Source organism: Brachyhypopomus gauderio, chromosome 3 (assembly GCF_052324685.1).
Source record: "Brachyhypopomus gauderio isolate BG-103 chromosome 3, BGAUD_0.2, whole genome shotgun sequence".
NCBI classification, from domain to species: domain Eukaryota; kingdom Metazoa; phylum Chordata; class Actinopteri; order Gymnotiformes; family Hypopomidae; genus Brachyhypopomus; species Brachyhypopomus gauderio.
The window spans coordinates 31,976,459-32,003,076 of NC_135213.1; the positions used below are offsets into that span (position 1 = coordinate 31,976,459).

Sequence of the window (26,618 nt, forward strand, 5' to 3'; positions counted from 1 at the left end):
AGAACTAATCATTCCTGCCTTAAGTAAAAACGTAGGCAGTATTTAGCTACTATGTCATTTGTAAATGGAAGCAGCTGTTGGGAGAAGAGCTCCAACCCTATGTTTTAAATCAGATTTAATACCCTCCCTCTTTGGCTCAGGTTAGATATTGTATTTTTCTGTTCCTGTGACATTGTGCCTCGACTGTAGCATTGCACTTTTAACTTTTAAGCAGACTTTTTAAAACACTTGTTTTCATTATTTTATTTAATTTGATTCTTAATTTATTTATTATGCATTTGGATAATTTTAACTTCTCAGCATTTTATTTATTTAAAATGTTCTGTTTCTCATCATCTCTATTTCCTTAAATTCTTTAAGTTTATGTTTTTACTCTGTTTCTCGGGAAGACGATAGATCTTGGGCTCTAATTAGCTTTTTCTATTATATGAAGTACTTTGACTCATTGTTGTGTATGAAAGGTGCTGTCCACCTGTTAGGTGTTTCAGATTGCCAGGGCTCTGTCTCCTTCACCAGACTGGATGCATGATGCCCAAGGTCTCTTCTGTTACCAGAATCAAACAAATGGCTCTTAACTATAACAATGACCTTATGAGCACCAACATATTGAGAATAATTCTGACTCAAAGAACCAAAGGATATAGTTGTCTTATGCTGAACATAAGCAATAAAATAGCAATGTCATAAATAGTAAATGCGCATAGAATATGGTAAAGAAATAATTCTGAAGAAAGAAAAATGTCAGAAGAGGTGCAATAAAAATTAAAGGGTGAAGATGTCAAAGAAATATCGTTACAGGCATGAAACCACTAGACTTATTTTTCCAGACCTGAGATAAACTTCTCCATTTCGCTTCTTAAAGCTTCACTTTTCGGTTTTTCAAAATAGACATATATGTTGAGGAAATGCCTTGATTAAAAACGAATGACATAACAACAGGTAGAAGACGAAGAATCGGGGAGCAGATTGGGAATTTGGGCCCGTGTCTAAAGCGTACTCTGAGAAATATTGTTGACGGCGTTGAGGCGTTACGTCCGACAGAGGTCGCTGTTCTTCACCCTGAAATGTGAAGACTGTTCTGCCTCAGTCCGCCTCGCTAATAGGGAATCTCATCACGCTTTACTGTAGATGCCAGCAGGAAGAGCAGGACACAACGTGGAGCTTGTTTGATGCTAGACTGTCAGCAGCGACACAAACACTCTGTTTTGCAGTTTACAAAGAAAAGCGACCGGGGCGAAGCTGGAAACGCTGTTTTCTTTTATCCTGCCAAACGCGACAGTTTTCCCAGGAGACGAGAAGTTTACTTCTAGCATGTTTTGCCGAAATCAGACAGCGAGAGCCACCGTCGCTCGGGGTTCTGCGCTGGAAATGGAGATAAAACGAGGGAAGTTTAGACAAAGTATTTTCTTCGACACGCCACAGGTACGTTATAACTCTATTAATGCAACAGAAGACTGTAATTTTATTGCTTATATGTTATTTAACAGACTTACCCACTCAAGTGGTAACTTATAAATTTCGGGTTTTGTTTTTATTGTCATACTTACTTTATTTAACTATATATATAAAGTGAACATAAGAGAACAGTTTCAGCAAAATACCACCTTGCTACCTGGATAGACTGAATCCACTTTGCCCGCACATTCGGCGTGGGCGTGGCCTAAATGTTAGACTACTCTATATATTTATCTCCGTGACAATAAACACTGGCAAAAACTGCATCATTTTACCAACATCATTTTACAACAACGTCAGCTGTTGTAAAAGACTCCATTAGTTCGTTTACAACAGCAGCATATGATTTTGCTTTAAGAAAATAGGCTGAAAGGGAACTTTTTGTAACCCCTAATTATTTTTATGCAGTCTGTTCTGGAGAGAGATGGAAAGGCTGTTTTTGACGCGAAGTATGATTCTGTGTGCTGCTGTGTGAAATTCAGAATAGGAGCTAAATATAATGTAAAGTAAATATAAAGCCCTGATTTTGGGTTAAATAATAAAGATGTAGTGGAGAAAAAAAAGTATAGCTTCATTTATTAGCACACAATGAAGTGTGGATTCACCTTTCTGCTGTCTCACACCTTATTCTGATCCTCATTTAACATTCATGTGTGATCAATCAAGACCTTGCTAACAGTGTTCCACAGCTGTCTTAATGGCCATTATATCTCTCTGCAGTTTCCAGTTCTACTGATAACTTTTATTTTGACATCCTGTTCTACTTCTTTACCTTTCAGTATACCTGATGAGATAAGGTTTGCTGGGCCTATGAAAAGGATCCATTTACTTTGTGCTGGCAAAGCAGGGCTTTGCAATTCACAGACCGGCTGACCTAAATGAACTTCACAATGCTAGTTTGTATGCACCAGGCTCAGATTGTATGCACCAGGCTCAGATTCCTAAAAGCAATTAGGAAGCAGAGTGAAACAGTTGTATAGTCTGGTAGTTAAAGAATCGATGTGGCTGATCTTTAGGACAGTGTTTATTTGTAGAATGTCAGGTCAATTTGTTGTTGACCAAAGAGGCTTGCATGATGATTTAAAAACATTAGTCATGTCATACTGTAGTACTCTAGGGACTTCTGTAATAATGTCACACTGTAGCACTTGCTAAGACAATTTTAGTCTAAAAAAGGTCTCTAAAGCACACTGTAAGATTACAAACAGCTAGGTTCAATATTCATCTCTGCCTTAAATCTCGATTGCCATATGCTTATAGTACAATTTTCAAACTGTAAGCTATGCTACTTCCAAGCCTCGTTGTGTGTGTCTTATGCGCAGAGGCGTGACACAGTGAGAACGTTTACTGCACTAGATTAGTTCTCATAACCCTTTGAATTTTGAGCAGTGTCTGTCAGACCGTATTAATGGCGGTGTCTCTTTCAAATCAGCATGTTCCATATTCCACCCATTTGCCTGTGTGTGTGTGTTTTGCATGACACTCTGTCTCTGCCTTTGGTCACTTCTATCACGCTGTCATCTCTCACAGTAAAGGCTCGGCATGCTAAGTGCCATCTGCATTTCACCTTTTCACTCCTTTCCTTTGTGACATCACTATTTTTCCAACTGTGACATAAAAAATGCACATATTACACATATTACATAGGCCTTTACTATACAGTGTGCAGAGAGCAATTCCCAGTTGGGTTTTGGTTTATCTAAGGAAAACCGCACTGTCTGATGTAGAAGACGTATTTCAGGTCTGCCATATTTAGTATGCTTGTGTTGTCATAGTGGCTGTATGATGGTCATACAGAGTACCCGACCAACTTGGGCTATTTCGCCTGTGTAAATTTTTGGAGGTATTATTATTCTGCCTCCATTTAGTATGTGGTCCGTGAAACCATGTTGGCTGCCTGCTGAAGACTTGTTCTAGATTATTCTGAAGGAAGTGGTTGGACTTAGGCAGCTGAGCAATGGACACACCCATCCATCCACATTCTCACAGCCTGCAATTTTTGAAACAATCCACAGAATCTAGGCATATGTATGGATGTAAACTGCCTATCCTTGTATATTTGCTTCACATGCTATTTGCTATTAATGAGGTCGTCAGTAAATTCTCCACTGAAGCATTATATATATTTGGAGATCCTGCTGAGACAGTTTACGGTTGGTGTCCTATAGACTTGTTTTGTTTGCATGGATAAGCACAGTAGCTGTGTTCTCTCCCACTTGAGAATGAGATCCTTCTCTTCACTGATGGCTTCTCCAGTTATTTTTGCTTTAAGCTCTTTCCCACATTTCCTTATACTTCTTCAGGGATCTTTGCTGTTGGTATAGCGCAGAGACATGTGTTGTCCACAGTGGTCTCCACCACAGGATTGTGCCATATGGAAGTGTTTCATGTGGTTTGGCTAGAGCTGTTGGAAGTTTTTTTGTCAACTGTTGTTTTCGAGTTCACTGGCTTTCTGGCTTAATATGAACAACCTGTACTGTGGGTCTTTGGTGTGCTCACTCTCAGCTGTCACACTTTTTGATCTTTAAACATAGTTGTCCCTATTGTTGTGTTGTGAAGTCATATATGTGCTCAGATGGTTATAGTGATGGCATCTTGAGCCAGGGAGGAGTCTGTGGCAGCTAGGAATGTAAAAACGTCACTTTTGGTCTGGCAAGAGAACCTCCGGGCCATGGAGAACAATAGGGGATCACTCAATGCTGTGGCCCACACCGGACTGCACACTCTGGGATTTCAGCTGAAGGAACTCCGAGTCCCAACAGAACATCCCAGCATACCAAAGACCTGAAGTGAATCGTCTACACACTGAGGCTAAGATAGACTTGCTATTTTTTAGAGGCTCCCTTAGTATGCAAGGAAGCACTCAATGACAGAGGAGCTGATCAGGAAAGAGGTGGATTGGTGTTTCTTTTAGGAGCTAGCAAAGGAGTGAAGGTCTCAGCTAAAGCCAAGGACCCACAAAGTATCTTGGCAAAACTTTATGGAAATGAGGACAACATCCTGCAATTGTACAGTGTATCAAAATGTTGCATGAAAGAGGGAAGAAGAAATGTCTCAGTGCAGAAGATTTTTGTCTCTAGTCCCAAGGAAGGTACTGTGTCAGTGGGACTGTGTGTCAAAATGTACCTTTCTTTGAGACGGTGGAACTGCACATCAAAGAAAAATTTTCATTTGTTGTTTGCCTCAGTGCTCGCTTATGGGAGACACGTAGATGAACTCCATAAGTGTTGCTTGTAGACTGATTGTGCTGCCAAGTTTTCCAAGGTCCCAGCACATTTAAACTAGAAATAAAGAAAACTGAATACCTGACTCAGCTGTACTGGGAGTTTGTAAATGGCAAAACTGTGGACCTGCAGGGAATCTTCAAAGACTGGATTGGGAAACACTGGAGACTATTAGAACATGTTCTGTTGTGACCTTGAACCACTGTGACAGTTTAGCAGCGTCTTCCCTTTAGACACAAATACAGCCTCAGTTTGCTATATTCACACCTCATAATTGCAGTGCAATGGTTATGCTGAACTGATATGGAGGCCACTCTCATCGTATCTGGTCAGTGCAGAGTGGGCATCCTGGACACTACACTTAATATCAGTTTATGTTCATGAGTATTTTTGATGTCATTGATCAGTAGAGAGAGGGGTGTGGGTAATCACTTTGTAAGCACTTTGTAAGTCGCTCTGGATAAGAGCGTCTGCTAAATGCCGTAAATGTAATCTAATGCATCAAATGCATTGTCTCATCCTCTGGACTACTATTACATTTATTATTACTATTGTCCTTCCTAAGACATGGGGGACTAAGACAATACCCTCCCATAGCACCACACACACACACACACACTTAACACAAACATTTAAGGGGATTGCTTCAGCTGTAAATGGTAATATGGGTAACAATAAGAGCCGGCAGGGGTCAATGACAACGATTCTTTTGCTAACTGTCTCCCACCGTTTTCTTTCATTGTTAGCCAGAATAGTCTCTCTAGAAGAAGCTCCTCCTTTGACATTTAAGAGCCTCTGGAAACAAAACTGTCTTGACGAAGAAGATAAATTTTCACTTGCATGCCACTGCCTGAAGCAGGAAATGATTCATTCAATGCATAACAGTATACTCTCATTTAATCTGCCCCATTTAATACAACTCTTTCCACAGTTCTTCACTTCACTTCAAAAGGGTTGAATTTGTTGTGAGTTTATTGGAGCCATGGTGTTTGTGGATTGTGTTTAGTGATGCATACCAAAGGGTTACATTAAGAATATTGTACGTTTTTTACTGCTAGCTAACCAACAGCATGCAGTGCAGAGCTTTTAGACATTGGAGTTAATATAAAAGTCAACAGTAAAACAATCCATGAGTAGTGAAAGCTGAGGGTTAAAATATAGTTAAACCTCATTCTTTCCTGACTTCACCCAGCGGTGTTCCTTTTCAATCCAGGTGGCAATCCTCTCTTTATCTGCAGTTCCCACCGTTTTAGTCATCTGTGTGTCATTCGACCAGACTTGGGACCTGGTGTCTGCCAAAAGTATGCTATTATTCACCCTGTAACAATGAGCTGCTTCTTTGACAGAAACGATGCCCGCAGCTGTCGTGCTCTTCTACGCCATGTCATTGCTGGACCCAGTCCAAACTATTACACATCTTGAATTCATGACAGTTGTGTAAACGCTGTTCTTCAGCGACATTTTTGTAAGCAAATACCGTATCGCTGTTCCGCGTTGCAATCTCCTTGCTAATGTTAAATCTCGATCATATTCTGCTTCTACCTTGTGACATTTAGACGTCGGCTCGTCCCGATAGATCACGCAGTTCGGACTCTGGGTGCTAAAAACAGCTCTGACGTTCATCTTCCCATCCCCCTTCCTTCATTTGTCACGCCATAACGTATGTCCCAAACCACTGTGTAGTTAGCCCATATTCCCTAATAAGACACTGCCTTTACTGGAACCGTTTCAGGGATTTCTTCGCTCACCTTTTGACCCACTTCGTTAGTCAGCCACATGTGGTCTGCTGAATTTGACCTGGGTTAACATTTGATTGACCTGGCACAGCGAGTGAGTGGCAGTCTGCATTAATGCCATGTCATTTACTTAAGATTAGTTACTAGAGTCGTGGCCACAGGGTATATATTTGTGTGGGTTTACCCTTTGAAGGAATGTTTGGCATTTGTTAACATTTCACTTGAAATGTTGTCTTTTGTCTGTAGCCCTGCGTGTTTGAGGAAGTCACTAAGGATTCCTGACAGGGATGATGTTAAAGCGAGTTAGTTTTGTTATCACATTTCATGTGCTTTTCTTACATAGACGTAGCACATTTTTGAAGGTCTGTCTAAGTTTAGTTAGCCTAGTTGGCTTTTGTTAATTAACAACCACAGCAATGTAGGCTATCTGTTTCTTGTAATATTTAGCCTAGTGTATCCTCATTGTTTACTCTCTTATACACATCACCTTACCATGCACCTAAGTTGTGTTGCCGTATTGACTTTTGTTTTGACTATTCAGAGTATTCAGTTAAAAGGTTCTATCTTGTGGCTATTCTCAAAAAGAGGCATAGCCTACTAGGGCTGAACGATTAATTGCATTTGCGATAATCTCGCGATATTTTAAAATGCGATTCTCTAATCGCACAGGCTGCGATTTAAACTGGTCACGTGACTTGGGAGCGAGCCGAGCCTAGGACGAACGGCGCAAACTCGAGCAGGAGGCAGAGAGGTGGAGAAGTGAAGTTAGCACAGCGCACTTTAACTTGTTGCACAATGGCTTCAGGCTCGACAGAAGCTGACACAACTCTAATACCAAAGAGGGGCAGCACATCAGTTGTGTGAAATTACTTTGGCTTTTAAAAAGATGCTGCTCAACGTCAGGTACTGTGTAAAACGTGTCTTGCTACTGTTGCTACGACGCGAGGTAACACTACAAACCTTTTTCAGCATTAAAAAAAACACTACAAAGCCTCGTATGATATTTGTAAGGTTAAAATGCCAACGACCAGTGCTGCGTCTTCAAATATGCCAAAGTGTTTCTCTGCACTTATACAGCCTTAGTATGCGGTGAGCAGCGAAATACCGTAAAATCACTCATATAGGCGCAATTAGATTTAAAGCGCGGATGAATCGCGAAAACGCGGATAGCTTGACCGGTCCAGCAGACAGGGTTCACTGACCGAACCGTTTGAAAGTGTAACTCCTTATGGATGTAATTGGAAGCGGCACGCTGAAATAACTCGGGCAGTAACGGATTTCATAGTGAAAGACATGATGTCCGTTAATATAGTGAACAAGCCCGGCTTCATGGCTTTGTTAAACACACTGGATATGCGCTACCAAATGCCCTCACGCACATATTTTAGCCAAGTTGCTATACCTGTAGGGTTGCCAACTCTCACGCATTGAGCGTCTTAGACTAAAAAGTTACTAGTTCGCTCTGGCGCCAACCACAGGCGGTCGATCGATCGCGATATAATAATACTTAAATTTTGTCCATTTTACACCGCCCCGATAACAACAAATTACGTTCGCCACCCACTCCAGGTTCAAGTCTCACTCCAAGCGATCTTGAAGAGTTGGCAACCCTGTATCTGAGCTGTATAAAAAAATGCCGAAACAGAGTTTCCTGAAAACAGTGGAAAAAATCGCGATTTTAAATCGCAATCGCAATTTATAGATCAAAAATTGCAATTAGATTATTCTCCAAAATCGTTCAGCCCTATAGCCTACCCAGAGGCTTAGTTTTAAAAGTTTCATCGATGACAATGCAATGGACTCTCCAGGGCAATGCTTGATTGGAGCATGCTAACAAAACCAAGTCAGTGTGTTCATTATATAAGTTATACAACAACTTTATGACAAGACATTACCAGAATATGTTGCACTGTTAATAATTTGTCAGTACATGTTGTGTATTTTTACAGTGCCCCCACTGTGGTTTGCACTGCTCGATCATCCAGAGAGGTCCTTTAATCTGGCTGGGTCCTGCTTCTGGGCTTTCAGCCAGGATGACTACATTGCATGATGAAATCCGCACTCTCTTCTCTTGTTCACACAAGTTCCTTCTTCGTGTTCTTCAAGCCTATAGTCCCTATGCACTGTTGTTCATTTAAGTCACACAATTTGACAATCATAATGAAGTTCATATACTTATGAAGTTTGAAGCAGTGAAGTGATGTAAATGTTGTAAAAGAAGTATATGGCTTCACTGGGTCTTGACTGGGCTCTTCTGATCTGACTCACTGCCTGATTCAGGGTGGGTGTAAGAGGACTACAAAAATAATGTCACTGCTTACTCTGTAGTTGCAGGTGCCTATTGTTAGTTTATTTATTTACACATTTTGCGTGAAATCACAGTGTTTTGTTTCTTTGTAACAAGATTAATATTGAACTTTAAAAAACATAAATAATATGGTCTAATAGTGTACCTGTTTTTATCTTCTTTTTTCTTGTTTTCTTTGGCCTTCTTTGTTTACTTTTTGTTTACATTTAGGGGAGACCGGGTATTGTTGTAAAATGGGGAGAGTTGTAACACCATCAGTTCCACTGATCACGGATGAGATAGGAGTGATATGATCATTCCAGTATTTACCCAATTCCTCCCTGATCCCACATGGTGAATATCAAGGCTGGAAACAGGCACATGCAGATTCCATAGAGAAAAAAAAACTGATTTTTAGGTGAGAAAGTAAATTTCTGAATCAAGACTATATTTTTTTTTAGTACTTATACTATTGCAGATAAACCCATATGAATTATACTACTTTAAACTGTAGTTTCTCAGGTAAATTGTGATGCATTTTCCCCTGTTAATTTCAAATCACTAGTTAAACAATGGCTGACAGGGGTGGGGTGGGTTGTAACACAGCTTTAAAAAGTGTTACAACCATCACCTTACGTACAACTAAGAAAACGTTCTTGATTTTTAATAATTTTGAAAAAAGACTGACAGAGGTGTGCCTGCAAATGTTTTTTTAAAGCATCTGATGAGGTCACAAAGAAGGCAAACTCAGTCAGATCAGTTGCAAAGGCACGTGGTATCTGCCAGTCTGCCGGTCTGTCTGACTGCACCAAATACACATACATACACACACACACACACACACACATTGACGTTGTTTATTATTTGACCTACACGTTCTTTACACAGGTACATTGTATTGTTGTTCATTAAACATACATATTGTTAAATAAGTTTGTTATAGTACACTAATTTACACACACACACACACACACACACACACACTTCTGAGTAAAACAGAAAGTGGATAGGAGTTATGGTCAGTCACAGAGAGAGAGACATTGTTCTGGATTGATATTTTATTTAAAAAAAACTATTTTTGAAGCATTTTGCATGGTGTGGCCTCTGTTTTTGCTTATTTTGTACTCCCCCAGCATGTGTTACAACCTACCCCAGTAGTGGGGTAGGTTGTAACAAGGGAACACCATGTATTTGACATCAACTCACGAGGGCTGTGATATGTGAATTGAGGTTTGAATTGGTGCCATTTGTAGTAAACAAATGTCTGTACTTTGTATAAGAGTTTGAGAACACTAGCTCAAAAAATTCAGTGAGTTACAGGTGCTGAAGCAAAAAGTGTTACAACCATACTTGGTCTCCCCTATTTGATTTGCTTATTTAATAAATTAGTTCATTTGACATATTACTGTCCGTTAAAGACGTTATTTAATTTTAATTAAATTTTATTTTTTGCAATAAGCAGTCAACATAGCAGGCTGACAGAATGCTTGTTTCAGCCTCCTCTGCTAAGCAGCTAACGGTGGCGCACGTTTGCACGCGCGTGTCGCGAGCGTGGCTTCTCTCCTGGAGCAACTGCTGGAAAGAAGACGTCAGAGAACGGTGCAGTTAAAAACACTGGCGCCATCACTGCTGCGCTTCTGGCGCTGCGTTCTCTGGCTTTATTTGATCCTTATTGCTTTAAGTTATTGCGGTTTGTAGTCGATTTGATTAGCTCGCATAGTAAAAGCTTTAATCTCGGTACTTGTGCGTGCCTTCAATTTAAACCCAAGAGCGGGCGTCGTTAAGCCAGAGAGCGTGTCCACAAGAGGGAGCTGTTGTACTGCATCTTTCATGGCTCTCAAACGTATACCTAACCTGTAAATAGGCATCGCATGAGGCAATGGGTTGTGTTGAAATTTTAATCAAAAACTCGTTTTTAGTCGTTTATTGAAGTAACGAATTTCCATTAGTTCGTACCGGCCTGTTGCATTAATACCCTTTAGAGTACAAAAAAGCATTTTGTAAATCAGGTTCTTGTACTAGACAAATCAGAGGCTTCTACAGTAGGGTGGCCATTTTAATAACCCCTAAAAGGTGGACTTAAACCCCTAAAGTACAATATATGTGGCATGGGACACTACACATTATTATTATATTATTGTTTTATTATATTATTAGTAGTAGTATTAGTAGTAGTAGTAGTAGTAGTAGTAGTATATTATTATTTTAAATGACACTACAACATACAAAATTAAAACTATAAACTATCCAGCTAGCTAACAGCTGACCAGTTGGAAACTTGAAATCCGTATATTAATGTGTTACTCATCAGACTTGGCACCTACATGCAGCATTTAAGTCTAGCATAATGTAAAGGCATGAAATTCAGATTTCCTTCATGAAATTCATATTTTATTCTTTGAAATGAAAAGATGTACAGGCCACTGACAACAGTTGTCATTTCTATTTTTGGTATTTTCACACCATTGCAAATGTCCTAACTGACTTGATTTGAAATGCAAATTGGTCAATAGATGAGGTACAAGGCATACATACAAGGTATTTACTAGTATGTAACCCAGTGACATGCTAAAATAATACCGTTCAATGCAAAGCAACTACTAGCTCACTGTGGAAGAATGACAAATAGGTGTCTATCCAGGCGTTGCGCCAGATGGAAGACGTGGAGCTGAAAAACCAGACTGTCTGGGCTAAAACCGGACGTCTAGCCACCCGGTGGGGCAGAGCCATCTGAACAGCCTGTCTAGGTCCACGTGAGAGTGCAAGAGGGCACAGGGAAGGTTTTAACACAGGAGAAACGGACTTTTGGTGGCTGAGAACTCTTGAACGTTGCTCCAGATCACATGGGCCACGACTAGCCAGGAGTTGGTTGGTCTCCAGAGGAGCGAGAGCCTGGAAGAGTAGCGTGCCATGTGGAGTGTGTTAGCTATGACGCCGACACCAGGCCCAGCTAGAGATGCTTGGGAGATCCCACATGGCCAAAAAACTCATTGACCTTCTAATGTGTGGGAACTGTTTCTGCCCCAAGATTTTTCACCAGGTTAAATGAGACTGACTGAAAGTGAGAGTCACTGTGATGATATTGTCCAGTGCTGATTGATTAAAGTCGGGATTGAGGAAGTGGGTGTTTGAAGAGAAGGGTGTGACGTGTTTGGTGCACTGCCTTTGAGTATACTGCTTACATTAATATTCTTCATCATCCATTTTTATGAGCGTGTGTGGGTCAGACATGTAGTGGCCATAAATCATATTACACCCCTTCACATCTCTCAACACATGAATTTTGAGTCATCAGCGGCTGAGTTTCGACACCGTTTCGATCCCTGCGCCCGCAGGAGTGAACGCTGACATCATAAGACCAAACAGGTGTCTGGTGCTCAAACGATAGCTTTTTTCTCACTCCCTCTCTCATGTTCGCTCTTTCATTTTTCCTCCAAAGTCACTCAGCCTTGCTTAAGCCAGTCCTAAAAAGAGAATTTGTCTTCTTTTGATGTGCATATATACTTGAGTGTGTGTGTGTGTGTGTGTGTGTGTGTGTGTGTGTGTGTGTGCTTTCTCTCCTATGGCCGCATGGCTCTCAGTTTACAGATGGGGCTGGCCATGGTAGCAGCAGTAACTCTTTGTAGTGACTGGGGGGGCGTGCCGGTCTGGGGTCTTGCCCCCTCTGTTTGTAGCACAGATGTGCCTTAACGCAGCTGTACTCCCAGGAGAACCAAGCCCATAGACTGTGGCTAATGGCTGCCAAAAGACAAGGGTGGGCTGCACAATTTACCTGCCAGATTACCAGTGATGCATTTACCATTTATTTTTTGAAACTGACGCGCAATTTAGGAGAACGTCTAAATCTCAGTCTCAAAGTTATTCGTCCAGAAAATAAATCCCATCTAAGTTAAACGTGCTGTGTTCTCCACCGCTCCCCCGCACTACTTCCGTTCCGTAGCCATAAGCGTACCCAGAGCTCGAAGTATTATGGCCGCATTATTCCTCCAGCGTGGCATTTCCTCTCCCCGCCCTTCGGCATTTCTTCATCTTGCCACCTAAGCAGCCCTGACGTTTATCACTCAGACCTCCCAAACATCCCCTTCTCTCTGTTCCCTCCCTCCTGATTGGGGGGGGAAAGGAAGCATCCCCCCCCCCCCCCATGCGTTATTCCACATCCGTTCAGGAAAAAAGGCCTGCCAGGCATTATGAACGTTCCCCGCTTCTCCTTTGCCAATGGTGGCTTTTAACACCCATTAAGAGGTTGACCTGAGGAACATCGGTTCTCCTCGGCTTTTCAATCACGTCATCATCCGTGTGGGTGTTTTCAGGCGTCTCGTGGCTGCGTCCTCCCCGTGTGACATGAACAGACTGCAGCTCTGTTCTGCTGAATGATCGGTACGGTAGAGCAGGAGAGCATTAGCTCATTGGCGGGCAAATGGATTGGAGAAAGTGATCTGAAATGGTGACAGCTCGTCTGTGAATCACACTGTGGATATTTCTTGCTCGTGTGTCATGCTCGGTCACTTCCTTGTTGTGTGGTAGGCCTCGTCTCCTGGCAGCAGGATGAGACAACGCCGTCTCTAGAGTTCATCCGGTCTGTCAGCGACTGATGTACAAGTGACGCAACAGAGCATTGAACAGCAAAGGGGCAGGCCTTCTTGAATACCCTGCAATTTGGATAATGGCTGTTTTGCACCAGTGTTCATCTGCTATGGCTATTTTCAAGACTGCATGGTGTTCGATGCTTTTCTTGTTGGCAGTTAGTTTTTATATTTAGACCAAATAGTGTGCTTTAGGCTGACTGGCTTGTGCTATTTAATCCGATTTATCCTCACTGATGGTGCGCTTAAAGGATAAATTATGGTGACGTTCTTGAGGTATATCGCGCTCACATTTCATTCCAAATGTTAATGAAGTATGCTGAAAAGATTATTTTATCCAGAACTTTCCTCAACAAAGTTCTCACCATATACATAAACTGTTGTTTCAGGCATAGGATAACAGTCCATCCCAGACTATGTATCTGTTGTGAATTAAGTTGTTTCAGCTGTGAACTGCAATATTCCTGTAACTCTTGAAAACTGTCTCATGGGTGTTTTCAAAAAAGAATGCTGACCCTGATTCATGGTCCCATATGGTCCGTGGGGTTTCACCCACAAACACAGAACTCGGCCCCCACGTGTGTACTCTGTTTGCACAAACAGTGAATACCACTTTCCCTGGGTCCCCCTTTTCTATCTTATTATTCTTTCCATCTCTGATAGCATCCTGGAGGCTAATCAATCTCCTCTTAGCATTTCCCAGTTTGGTGTCCACATACAGTGTCAGCCAACTGAACGTCTGGTGTGGAGATGGAGAAAGGAAAGCAGAGTCCATTGGTCTGGATTAAGTCTCCTTTAGTTTCGGTCTAATTTATTGCCATTGTCTCTTATTTGGCTTAAACGTTGTCTTAACACGTGAAAAGTGGTCTTGGTGATGTCAGTGATAGACGTTTTGTCAGGAATACCAGAGTGTACGTGATTTGTAGCTGTTTGTGCAGACTATATGAAGTATGTGTGGAAGGAGCCAATTCGTATTTTAACTATGTTTGAGCTGGCAGTCCTGTAGTCAGTACATGAGATGACAGGGGTTTCCTGTAGAGATTCCAGCAGTATCTCCAGCAGGTAGCAGGATGGACACATGGGGTCAAACACACACTCCTATCTGACAGGAATCCAAAAGAATACATTTTGGCTTTTTAATCAGTTAAGTCTGTGTTGTTTGAGGCATGTGGCCTTTGGAAATGGCTTTTATGTTTTGATTCACGGTCTGCATTGTAGAATTGTAGCTACTTGAAGGGCCATATGAAGCGTACACATGCATTATATCAATAATGAAATATGACTGGCAAGGACCTGATGAGACTGATCTGCTGTTTGATCTGTCTTCTGTTCAACCATGGTATGCACAAAGCTCCATTGCTCTCAGAATTTCAGTTTATTTTCCTCGTGCCCTCTCACTTACTCTAGACAACTTTGAATTTTACATTTTAATAATTTAACGGTAATTAAATATTGATGCACACGTATGTATTGCTCTATTCACTGAAGATGGCATACATACTGATGTTATGAGGTTAATTGTTTATTGTCACAGATCAATACGTACATGGATTAGTCTGTTTTTTAAAACATTTTGTTATTAAATATCTCGACAATCTGTCCATATTGCTGGTTGTGTTAATTTTGTCTGGGACAGATGGCTCTATTGTTTTCTGTAGTTAATGTTCATTCTGGAGCTGAGCCTTCGCACGTTCTTTTAACTCTTAGCTAATCAAGTGGCAACGAATGTGCTCTCATACTTGTAGAGAACTGTTATTAAATACCCTGCTTTGCCTCTTTTATCAGGATAATTACATATAACCCCATTTTCTCTTGATGTAGGTTAAACACCCATCTGATTCTAATTGTCTGGTATTTATTTGTTTGTACAGTGTGTAGGTTTTTACTCGATCAGAAATTAAGTGATTTTTTTTCTGTCATTGGGTATATTATTGTGTGTGTGTGTGTGTGTGTGTGTGTGTGTGCGCGCGCGCGCGCGCGTGCTGAATGAGCGCTGGTTCCGAGGCGTGTTAAAAACAGGTCACTTGCTGTGCGCTCTTGCAGAGGCGAGGCGAGACCCTTTTGTGACCAGGTCCTGCCATAACACATAGACGACTCACATCAGGGCTGACGGACACCAAGAATATAGTAACTCAAACCCTACCTACTCGCTAAATGCCTTGTGGATGTCAATGGGTGTTGGAAACGGTAACTTCCATATGAAACAGAACAGCAAACGTTCCTGATTCGAGGCTTTTGTACTGTAAAACATCTTCGAGGGAGTACGTGAGCGCTTGGGTCGGGCGTTTGGGAAAGTTCGTGCGGTTTGGGAGTCTTTGGAGATCGCTGCTGGATCAATTGGATCTTAGCCATGGCTCTTAATTCAGTACTACAACGCCCCTTACATACGTACTGAAGAGGAGGAGAAAGTAACATTGGGCAGAGTTCAGAATCAGAAAGTTCATTCTTTCATTATTATGCCGATAGACAGATTCATAGACATGGAGGAGAAACTAAGGATCCTGGAGGACCTGAACATGATCTACATTCGTCAGATTGCCCTGAGTTTACAGGTAACCACTCCGAACTATGAATGTCGACACTTGTTACTGTCTTCGTCTTTTTTTGGCTGTGATTACAAGCTATAGTTTACAGTCAAAATCTGTGACATAAATAAGTTCAGCAACAACCGAAGGATACTTTAAATACATGCTCGCTGAAATGGTCGGGTGTGAGGGCTCGGCGGTCTCGCAGCTGTCTGGTGTCTGTGGTGAATTTGGTGCCGCTGTAACTCCGTGGGAAAATGAGACTTGGATCTAGGCGATTTCAGCACTGCCATTGAAGTGAGGACTGTGAGAATTCACTTTGATAAGCTTGTAAGGTTTTTTTTACTGGTTAGACGTAAATAAAAGTAAGACCTTTGTGCTTTTTTAAAACATCACTGTGGTCTATAGCTGCAGCTGCATCCTAAAATATAACACCGACTAAAGTCCCATGGGAGGTGTGTATGCTGGTGTTTAATATGCTTTGATGATTTTTTTTAAGTGGATTTGGTTTATTTTGGCTGGGCATTATATTATTTTGTAATACCGTTCAAAATATATTGTATCTGCCTCACTTCATCATTCCAAACATCTAGGATCTTATAAGATAAGATCATTCTTTATTAGTCCCACACTGGGGAAATTCAGTGTTACAGCAGCAGGCTATCAGTGTGTACATGTAACAATGAACAATGTCTTAAAAAATCTCCTGCCTCTGTGCTCAAACATAATTAATAATAAAAGCTAAAAAACATTTGCTGGAAAACTATCATTATAGCAGTTAATGGCCCAAACACCAGGTTTACTGATTTGGAGTGGAAGGATTTAATATAAACGAAAATCCTTTGCTATTTTATAACTTGCTTTGCTAGTTATAAAATGTGATTAGCCTTCTGTTCCACTGCCCTGAAGTCGTTGAGTGTTAAGAGTACTGTCTCCCTGGGAGAGTGTGTGTTGGTCAGCTTTGGCCTCTGCTACTCCGCTCCATGGCTTTAGCATGTGGGAACACAACTGGCCTCTCACCTTTGTTTTCACACTGAGATCACACTTCACCGCATGCTGGTGATCTCCACACCAAGCGGCCAGGTGGTCAGTCTGCTCATCTTGCTGTCTGCAAGCACCCACCATGTGACCCTACATCTGTCTAACGCTGAAGTCATCTTTTCCCAATTAGAGAAAGGACATTTGGATGACACCCTTTGGATTAGACAACACTGGTGCTGGACCCATATGAGGTGGTTATGATGCTTTGCCATAGGCTTTCAGTTTTCTTTCTTTCTTTGGTGAGGTAAGACTAGAGCTCCAACATTCGTAGCCAACATCGAGTCGGGAGGAGAAGAGGAACACTGACCCGGTCATCATTTTGACCATAGCTAATGACTGCTGCTTTCTTTAATCTGACAAAAAGTTTTGTTGTTCAGTGTTTCGTTGCTCTGTAAGCAGTAACCGAATAAATAAAGCCAGTTAACATTTCTCGAGATATTGTGCCAAAGACGTGAGGGTTTAACAGACTCGTCCCTGTCATTCGTATGCTCCGCCCCCACACACTGGTGATCAGAAAGGGTCTCTTTGTGCAGGCTAGTGATGTGTAACCCACTGTAGCCTTGCAAGAATTTGCTGCTCATACTTCAGAATGCCTATGACCAAATAGGAAATTCGCTTTCATTAATTTCACCATTGAGTCAGATGATAGTCGAAATCCATAATTAGCACATTCTCAAATTTGTCTCGTTCCTTGGAGTCCGTCTTGTTGCCTTTGTCTTTCATGAAGACTGGCTCTTGTTGGGCGCCCTGACAAAGCAAAATGAAGAACGATGTTGCACAGCCACAGACTGTGCGGCAAGGTCATTTACTTCTCTGTGCAGTAGAGGCAAACGTGTGTGTGTGTGTGTGTGTGTGTGTGTGTGTGTGTGTGTGTGTGTGTGTGTGTGTGTGTGTGAGTGATGTAGGAAAAGTGTATGCTATCATCTCAGCTGATCCATTCGAGTTTGAACAAGTCACCCCTGCCTCTCCAATGGGACGTTCTGTCAGCCTTTTGTTGCTGGAATGCCATAATTCCCAGGCTACCAAGACTGATAATGGTGACAGGACACGGTTGATGAGAGTGAATGTCTCTTAGGTCTCTGCTTGTGTGATGTCATTCCCAGTTTCCATTATCTTCCAGTACCTACATAACCATTCTGCATTTTCAGCTCCAAGTGATACGCAAAGTGTTTCAAGAAATGGTGTGGTGTGTGTGTATGCGTGTGTGCATGTGTGTGTGTGTGCGTGCGCGAGTGTGCGTGCGTGCCTGCGAGCATGTGTGCGTACATATAGCTTTTCCCTTCTCTGGTAAATATTTTGTTTTTACAATGTACTTGCAATATTTTGGCTATTACCTTGTGGCCTGAGCTATATGTTGTTGGTTAACAATGGTTTATAGCCATTATAAGTTTTTGTGATCACTTTGATTAATTTTATTGCTTTGAGTGCTAGAATATTCATTATAATGAAAATGTAGTATTATAGCTGGTTTAAGTGTGTGACTGGGGGTTTTCTTGTGTGGTTACCAGTTCATACCCAGGAAGTCCACTGCATTTCCCTATATTCTTACAGTAGATCCCCCACCAGGAAATCTACGAGCTACGTTTTCATCCTGTCTCATTCAGCTTGGCACCTCACAATGTAGTCAAGACACCATGAATGTCAAGTTTATATCATAACATATATCATAACATAACTTTTAATATAGATAACAAATCTCATTAAGTATCAAAATCTCCAAAGTTTTTAGTTGTAAAGCTTGAATTACTTAGATAACCATTATTTGTGCTTCAGGCTAACGTTTTACACAGATTTGTCATATATTTTTTGCTATGCATTGGACTTGTTTACATGGACCAGTGGCTGGATACAGCAGCCCTTCTATATAACCTTACAGAGAGTGTTTACCAAGCCCGTCCCCCCCCACACACACACATACACACTTTTACTTCATAGGTGAATGAGCGAGCTGGTCTTGTGTGTGTGCAGTTCTGCAGTTTTCCATAGCACTACCACTATTGGTCCTGGTGTTACTACTGCTGATGTTAGGGTGCCATACTGAGGAAAGATCAGACACAGCAAAGCTCTGCTGTTCACGGTGTGGCTCAGGGTGATTAAATGCGACCTGAACCCTTTGATGCAGAAGGAGCACATAAAGAGTGATATAAAGCGTTTAAACGGATGGATGTCTTTCCTTAAATAAACCACACAAAGAACACAGTCTGAAATATCTGTGGAGATATCTCCACTGAGTTTGTTGACCCGGTTTATGATTGGCCAAGAAATCTAAATTCACCTGCCATAGAGTAGAACATTAGAAAACATTTGTAGAACAGCATAAAATGAAGGAGGTATGTGATGCAAGTTTGCGTCAAAGTTGAAAGATATATGAGCTATCTGGCCTTTCAGACTTTCACCTTCTGGATTGCTATCATGTTACAGAAGTCATAGGCTACATGATAGCATGTAGTTAGCAGTCAATGGTGCACAGTCTACCTAGCGTGTAATAGTTTTGACTTCTTGAAAGGCCTGAATGTTGACATATGTTTGTGACACTGGCCTGAACTGTGATCTTTAGTGAGGCTGGATTCTGGCCATGAGAGTTTGAAAGGCCATATATCTCATATATCTTGGTGCCTTGATCCAAACTTGCATTACATACCTTCATAATTTGCTGCTGTTCAGCTAATGTTTACTAATGTACTGCTCTATGGTAGGTGAGTGGAAATTATGCATGTTACTTGGGATAAATCATTAATGTGATAAGGGACACACAAACAATCCCCCTGGAGGCCTTTAGCCAATGGTTGATGAGCTTTCTAGTGATGCTGTGCAGTCAGCATTCCATAAAATGTGTAAATAGATCACTTGGGTATGAATTCACTTGTGTAGCTCCTTGTTATTAAGAGGAACACAACCCTGCTGTTGAACTCTTTGGAATGTTCATAAGGTCATTTATTCCGTCATTCACCCATTCACTTTTAGCAAGGGCAACTCGTAGGCTTTTCCTTACCTTGTTGGTTCAGCTGCAATATTGTTTAAGTAGCTTTATCATGGGCTTTATGTTCACCATGCCATGCTAACAGAAGTCTGGTCGCTTTGCCTCCAGCAGTTCAGCAGGGGAACACCTTTGGTGGCAGATCTTTGCTCCACTTCAGCACCTATGCAAATAGTGGGTCAACTGCTTGTTTGTTTGGGCTTCCTTCCTGTTTGCCTTCCTGTTTGCCGGGCTGCTGTGTGAATGCGACAGCGTCTCGGAGGACGAGCTCACCCGCCGCATGCTTCACACTTCTGGCTGGCACTTCTTGTTTTCCTCGCTGGTTGGGTGGGGCACTGGGTGGAGTTCCAGGGACGGGGCATTTGAAAAAGGGGAGCATTGTGCTCAGCTACCCCCGCCCCTCTCCACCAGCTGCCCCCACCCTCCACCCCACACACACACCCCCACCCCAACCCAAGCCCCTGGCCTAGGCTCTGGCGTGGTCAGAACTGAGCTGAAAGGACAGTCTGTGCGCAGGAACCAGCCAAATGCTTCTATTTGAGCCAGTTTCCTTTGCAAAACACCACCCAAGAGCCAGTGGAGGAGACCGCTAAACTGTCTGGAGCAGCTGGGCCTGGCCCTGCTGCTTTATCCCCTCTGCCCCCTACCCAACCCAGGCAGAACCCGGGCTCGTCTGCCTTGGGCCTTTTCAGGCTTCAATCAAGGACCAGTATGCCGTGATATAAGCTAAAGCTGCCAAATTACTCCCATTTAAAGATTTCAGTCCAGTTCAAGTTCTTGTTTGCTTGTTGCTAAGTGACAAATGGCACCCGTTTTTGATTTATTAGCGCACTCTCTGCGTCAACATGCATCATACACGGTACCCACAATGCGTGAGCCAGTCATAAAACACAACCTGTAAACGTTGTGTTTTGTGACACTGCCATGTGATAAAAATGATGTTACTGCACATTAGAGGGTCATTTTGCCATAGTGTTCATGGAAAACAGAAACTTGCTGTACTATATTGGCGTAAGCACGGTTTTCTCACGTGTACTCATACTCGTAGCGGTAGTCACTTACTGTTTATATAAGGTGTGTATATGATTAGACTGTAAATCTGGAGGAACTGTGTGGCTGGCAAAAGCCGGCGCTATTAATTCGATGCGAGACCTGATGTATTCTGACGGTGCCAAGTCAGCCACTCTTACTGCAGAAAAACAGCCAAAGACAAACAAGCACACTAGGAACAATTCGCTGCCCTTCCCTTCACGGGCTGTTCCTGTCAGATAAAATTCGATTTTTCGGTCCCGCTGGCTCCGCGGCGAGCCGTAGCGGGTGGGGTTGCTGACCTGGCGGCCCTCCCCACCCCCCTCCGCAGCTTGGGCACTTGGCTGTGTAATTGAATCTCACCTTGCGGTGCTTGGTGCCGGGCGGAGGGGCGGGGCAGCGGGAGGGGTGTTCTCGCAGCAGCCTGACATATTTCCTCACCTCCGACTCCCAGGGAGAGACGTGACGACGATGGCGCGGCCGGTCGCAGCAGGTGCCAGAGGTCTGGTGGATGAGCAGGAGACTCTCGCAACACCTCAGAGAGAGCGTGTCCATCATTAGCACTGCCTGACCCGAACCCTCCGGTTACCCTCCAGGTTGATGGAGATCGCCGAAGTGTGCGGTCCCCAATTTAGCGGGTTGAAGAGCAGCCTGCTTCCACGTAACACGCCTCACTCAATGTTCCATGAGCTTCTCTGAATTAACTAATGCATTTACTTTATCAGTCTGGCTGTGCTTTTAAGCATTGTTGATACATAGCAGAATGATGTTTTTCAATTGACAAAATCTTCATAAAAAGTTATTGATTTTGTGCTTGGACGTCACAGAGACAATGTTGTACTGAAATTGCTGTAATTAGGATTGCAACAACTTGTGTATTAAACTAATAAAGCAAGAGTAAGCCATCAATCATATCATGATTTGCAACCATTGGAATGTACACATGAAAAAGTAGAGACTAGATTTCACAGTGGTGCAATGGCCTTATCATTTAAAAAAATCTCAACAGAGCTAATCGCATCATGTCAGATTATTTTTAGCCTCTGTAGATAGATTACCAGTCTGTTCATCAGACCGCAATTTATGTGCCTATTGCAAAACCTGAAACCCCTTGGTTACCTAATACTTCACCTCCCTGTGGTGGGCTGGCTGCTCGGTGTGCTCTAGTGCTGGAACATCTGTCAGTACTTGTGCAGATGAATGTGCTGCAGCCCAGTGCCCCGGGTCTGGCTCTATCGCTAAACGGCTCTTTTAGGTTTACGGCCCCCCGCGGTGCAAGCGTATCTCCCCTGTGCATGCTTACGCTTTGTCAGCCTGCAGCCCCATCCATCCTGCAGCTGCTGGCGGGACCTGGGGCTGGCGCGGGACGTCACAACCCCCCACGGGACGGGCTCCCGAGGGGTGCCAGGAGGAACGGGCTCTTACGGCCCCTACGCAGTGACGTCAGTGGAACAAAACACCTCGGAGGAGATGATGTCAGCTGGCTTTTCTGTAGGTCCATTCTTTATATTGGTCAGGGTCAAAGGGCATTTTTACAGGGGGTTCCCGGTTAAAACTGGCTTGAGTTCTACTTTGGGACCAACACGGAGGAAGCGTACTGGGTTACGATGTTTGGAGGTCTGCGTGAAGTTCCCCTGACGAGGGTGACGTAGTGGAATTTTAAGAATGCACTTTGGACCATTGGACGATCCCACTGGAACAGCCAGTCAGTTCAATAGATTTTGTGGTGGCTGTGAAAACAGAAGAAGAAATGGGAGCTTTCATATACACCTGAGAACAGCCAATCATAGTCCAGCATGAGGAGGCTGTAAAAGATTACGGCAGTCTGCTTGTCAATAAAGGACCAGTAGGGGCACTTGAAGTGGAGGCCAGCTTGCACTATGAATTCTTTTTCCTGCCAACATCTTCCATCTAACCATTCTTAGATTACTGCCGCACTCTAAGCTTGATCCAATCACAAATCACTGCTTTAACCAAAATTAAATCCATTAAGATGGAAAAAGGACCTCCTTCAAACAAAATGGCAGGGCTGTGTAAACTTGTCGTCGTAAAGGAAATCTTTAGGCTAATCCATCTTAATGTGCTCCTGGATAATTGAGCAGAGTATCTCTCACTGGCTAAGGATGAACCGGTTGAAGGCTGAGCTGTCATAGATTAACCAAACTCTTCTCTTGTCCAACCTACTTCATAGATCTGATTATAGGTCTGATCCTACCATTGTTTCCTTTTCTTTATTGTTTTGGTGTCTCTTGTAGTAGAACATACCGTACTGGACATTTATATACATTTATATAAATGGAAAAATAATAGACACCCACTACTGTCATGTTTGTTGGGTAGAATGAAATTGCTTGTGTAGTTGTATATAATGTTGGTATACTGCTATGACTATATCGATATTCCTTATACCCATTGAGCCATTAATATTGAACATTTTTCTTTAAAGGCTCTTATAGAGCCCACTGATTGAACCACACCATTATCAGCTGGTGGGATCTGTTGTATTTGCACTCTTAGCTCAGAGAGTTGGCTGGCCTACATTAATTTGCCTATGTGTAAATAAGTGTGTGTATGTGTGTATAGACACGAAGAAACATGCTTTCTTCTCTCAGGAAATGATTAGCTATGTTCTTATGTGATAGTTTACCTTATGAGTGACTTAAGCTTCTTTGGAGTCATGTAAATGTTAAATCCAATTCCAAATCAGGCCAGTTTATTTCCGATTCCAAATGCTTGGTTTAGATTCCTCTTTTGGAAAATTCTCTGTATTGTAATCTAACGAGCATTGTTGATGTTCAACAGCTAGTTTGTAACGTAATTTGTTTAAAATGCTTAAATGCAATCATAGCTCATGACTCAGTCCATGCTCAGCTGATAAGTGGCAACCCCGCCACCCAACACCCCCCCCCCCCTCAGACATTTCCTGTCTGCCCTTCCCAAGGAAAGAAAACTATGCCAGTGAAGAGACTGACTGAGATACTCACAGATATAAGCAATAGGCTGCAAGAAACAAAGCAATTGTGAAGACTGTTGTGTGACACAAATACACCACTCAGAATGAAGAGCTTGGGAAGCAGTGTTTTGAGTCTGATGTATATATTAATGCCACCAACTGAACTCCTCAAGCCGACTTCTTTCAAACAGGAAATGGAATTTTGTTGTTTGGAGAATGGCTTGTATTTTAATCCAGTGACAATGTATATAGCAGAAATATTAACTACTGACGAAGCAGAAATAGTAACTATTGATGGGGGGAGGCTACATAGACTTTATGCAAATGTGCATCAGGAGGAAATTAGACATCTTGTTTTTTTATTCAAGGTGTATGCTATAAAAAAAATGACTGGGCTCCTAAACAAAATACTATTTCAGTGCATAGGTCCTGATTCCTCTCTGCAGTTTGCAGGGGCTCTGCTTGCTGCAGTACTTTGCAGCTCTTTGGCTTTGGAGTTTCAGCCTGATTATCCATGGGATGCGTATTAAATGGCAAACACAATATGAGGGAACCATATTGCTCATCCACAAGCACATGTAGGCCTGCCAGACCTGCTCCGCCCTCCTCTGCCTTGACTCTCTAATCCTCACACTCACTCCTTCCTTACTGCTTTCATTCTTGCCACATTTAGTCTGTTTCTCTCTCAGTTTTTGTCTCTGTTTTTCTCTCTCATGTCTACACTCTGTCATTATGGTCCACAGGTATGTGTGACAGCTTGAGCAGCTGTTTGCTAATAGATAATATTACCATTACCAGTGAGAATGGATTCTTAGGAACCCACGCTATACAGTACTTTCAAGAGAACAGACTATCTGTTTGTAAGTGTGTGTGTGTGTGTGTGTGTGTGTGTGTGTGTGTGTGTGTGTGTGTGTGTGTGTGTGTGTGTGTGTGTGTGTGTGTGTGTGTGTGTGTGTGTGTGTGTGTGAATGAGTGTGAAACCTCCTCAGATCCTCGCTATTCGATTCACTCCTCTCCAATGTTTCATCTTTGTATGTCATCTCACCTCTCATGCTCATTGATTTGTAGACCCTGCATCAACCTCTGCTCTAAACACCTCCCTGTTCTTCTCTCCTCTCTGTTTCTCGTTCATCAGTTTTGGCTTCTTCCATTTTCTCCTCCTTCTCTCTGCTGCTCTTCTGATCTCCTACCCACACTCTCACTCTATGCTCGCTGTGGTCTCACCTCTGCTCCCTTTCACTCACTCTTGCCTCCACCATCGTGAGGTTTCTCACCACACGCCTAACAGAAACACACCACCGTCCGGAGCGCCCCGGACTCACGGCGGGCCTCAGCCTCCTCCTAATTGAATAACGGCATCCATCAGCTCTGCCTTTTTGGGCCTCTTTGGCCCTTTTGACTCCATCCCACAAACACTGACCTTCCTGCTCTTTTTCCCCCACCGAGCCTGCCCGTTCCTCCCCACGAAGGCCCTTCAGAAACGACTTGATCCGCCTTTAAGGCTTTTGGCTTCCTGGCAGCCTCCAGACTCCAGATGCTCCATGATCAGGCGGTGGACAGGTGGGCCTGTGATTAAGCCAGATCAGAGGAGACCCTGCCGGGAGGCCAGGACTATGAGGGAGGGCATCAGAGATATTAGAGATTTCAGTTTTTGGCCTGACATCTGTCAGACATTACGAAGAGGCGTTTCTTATTTCTCTGGGTTTCTGAAAGAGTTTTTATGAACACTGGTTTATAAAATAAGGGATCATTTGCATTCAGATATTGTGATAGAGTGACAGGACTGAGAACGTGATTGCCTGTTCATTTATGTATTATCTGTTTAAGCATTGATTGCTTTTTATCTTTATTTACTTGGACTAGAAAATAATACCACCTCATCTGTTTCTGCCAGTTCTCCAAAGTTTCCCACTCCACTGAGTACATTTATACCAATTATCCAATGAGTTAATTGTTTTAGGCTGAAGTAAATTACCCAAATCTGCACAGCCTCAGTTAAATCTCTTCTACGATCAGTAACATTAAGTAAATTAGAATTTCGTTAACGTCAGTGGTTGTAGGTGCTAAGAGATTGGTTCTAGTCCAGCAGAAACAGGGTCCCGGTTGTTCACTCAACAGCCCGCGTGTCCCGAGCACTCTCATCTATTGTTAGATGTGATGTAATCTTGTACCATCTGAAGCGTTGTGGAAATAAAGCGGGACAGCGTTATGGCCAAACGGGTTCGGTCACAAGCTCCGCAAAGCCCAGAACCGGCGTTGTTTGAAAAATGACACCGTGTGCTTTAGTAACTGTATATGGGTACGCGGGAAATGCCAGTAAAATAACCCGGTATGTACTTGTAGTCACCGTACAACTCGGGACCCGAAATAGGCAAGAATCCATTGAGCCCAGCACGCCTCCCTCGCCTGTGTCGCTGGTTGGCTCGCCGTGTTTCACCCCCTGCAGACTCGGGAGAGCAGGCGGCGACAGCTGCGAGACGAGCTCGGAGAAATGACCCGTTCACCAGTCCCGACTGAGGCGCCGTTCGGTGGTCACCGCGTCTTCCTCACACTTCTCCCGCGGTTCCCGTCGCTCGCACGGACCTCTCGGTGACTCATGCTCGGAGTGAAGGAATTTCAGAGTTGTTTCAGTCTGGGTGGGGGGAGGTGGAGGTGGTGGAGGAGGTGGTGTGGGTCTGTGGGTAGTGTTGCGCAAGCGGAGTGATTTGGGAGTTTGTCTTTGCTGAATCAGAATCAGAAACCTCTACCAACATGAATAACTCGGACAGTGAGCGAGTAAGTCACACAATTTAAACGTGTTTCTTAATT

General features: G+C 42.9%; 1 protein-coding gene across 4 annotated transcripts in view; it reads left to right on the top strand.

Annotated features, from left to right (window-relative positions):
- Positions 1 to 1,088: 1,088 nt before the first annotated feature.
- Positions 1,089 to 26,618, top strand: part of rtkna (rhotekin a) — a 56,388-nt gene continuing 30,858 nt past the window's right edge. For 2 of the 4 annotated variants that reach the window (XM_076997641.1, XM_076997645.1), the window contains exon 1: positions 1,089 to 1,422. In XM_076997641.1, the coding sequence (XP_076853756.1) occupies positions 1,312 to 1,422 (111 nt within the window). In that variant the 5' untranslated portion in view covers positions 1,089 to 1,311. Of the gene's footprint in view, positions 1,423 to 15,315; positions 15,838 to 25,979; positions 26,586 to 26,618 lie in introns of those variants that run through there. The other 2 variants (XM_076997642.1, XM_076997643.1) reach the window with 2 other exon arrangements.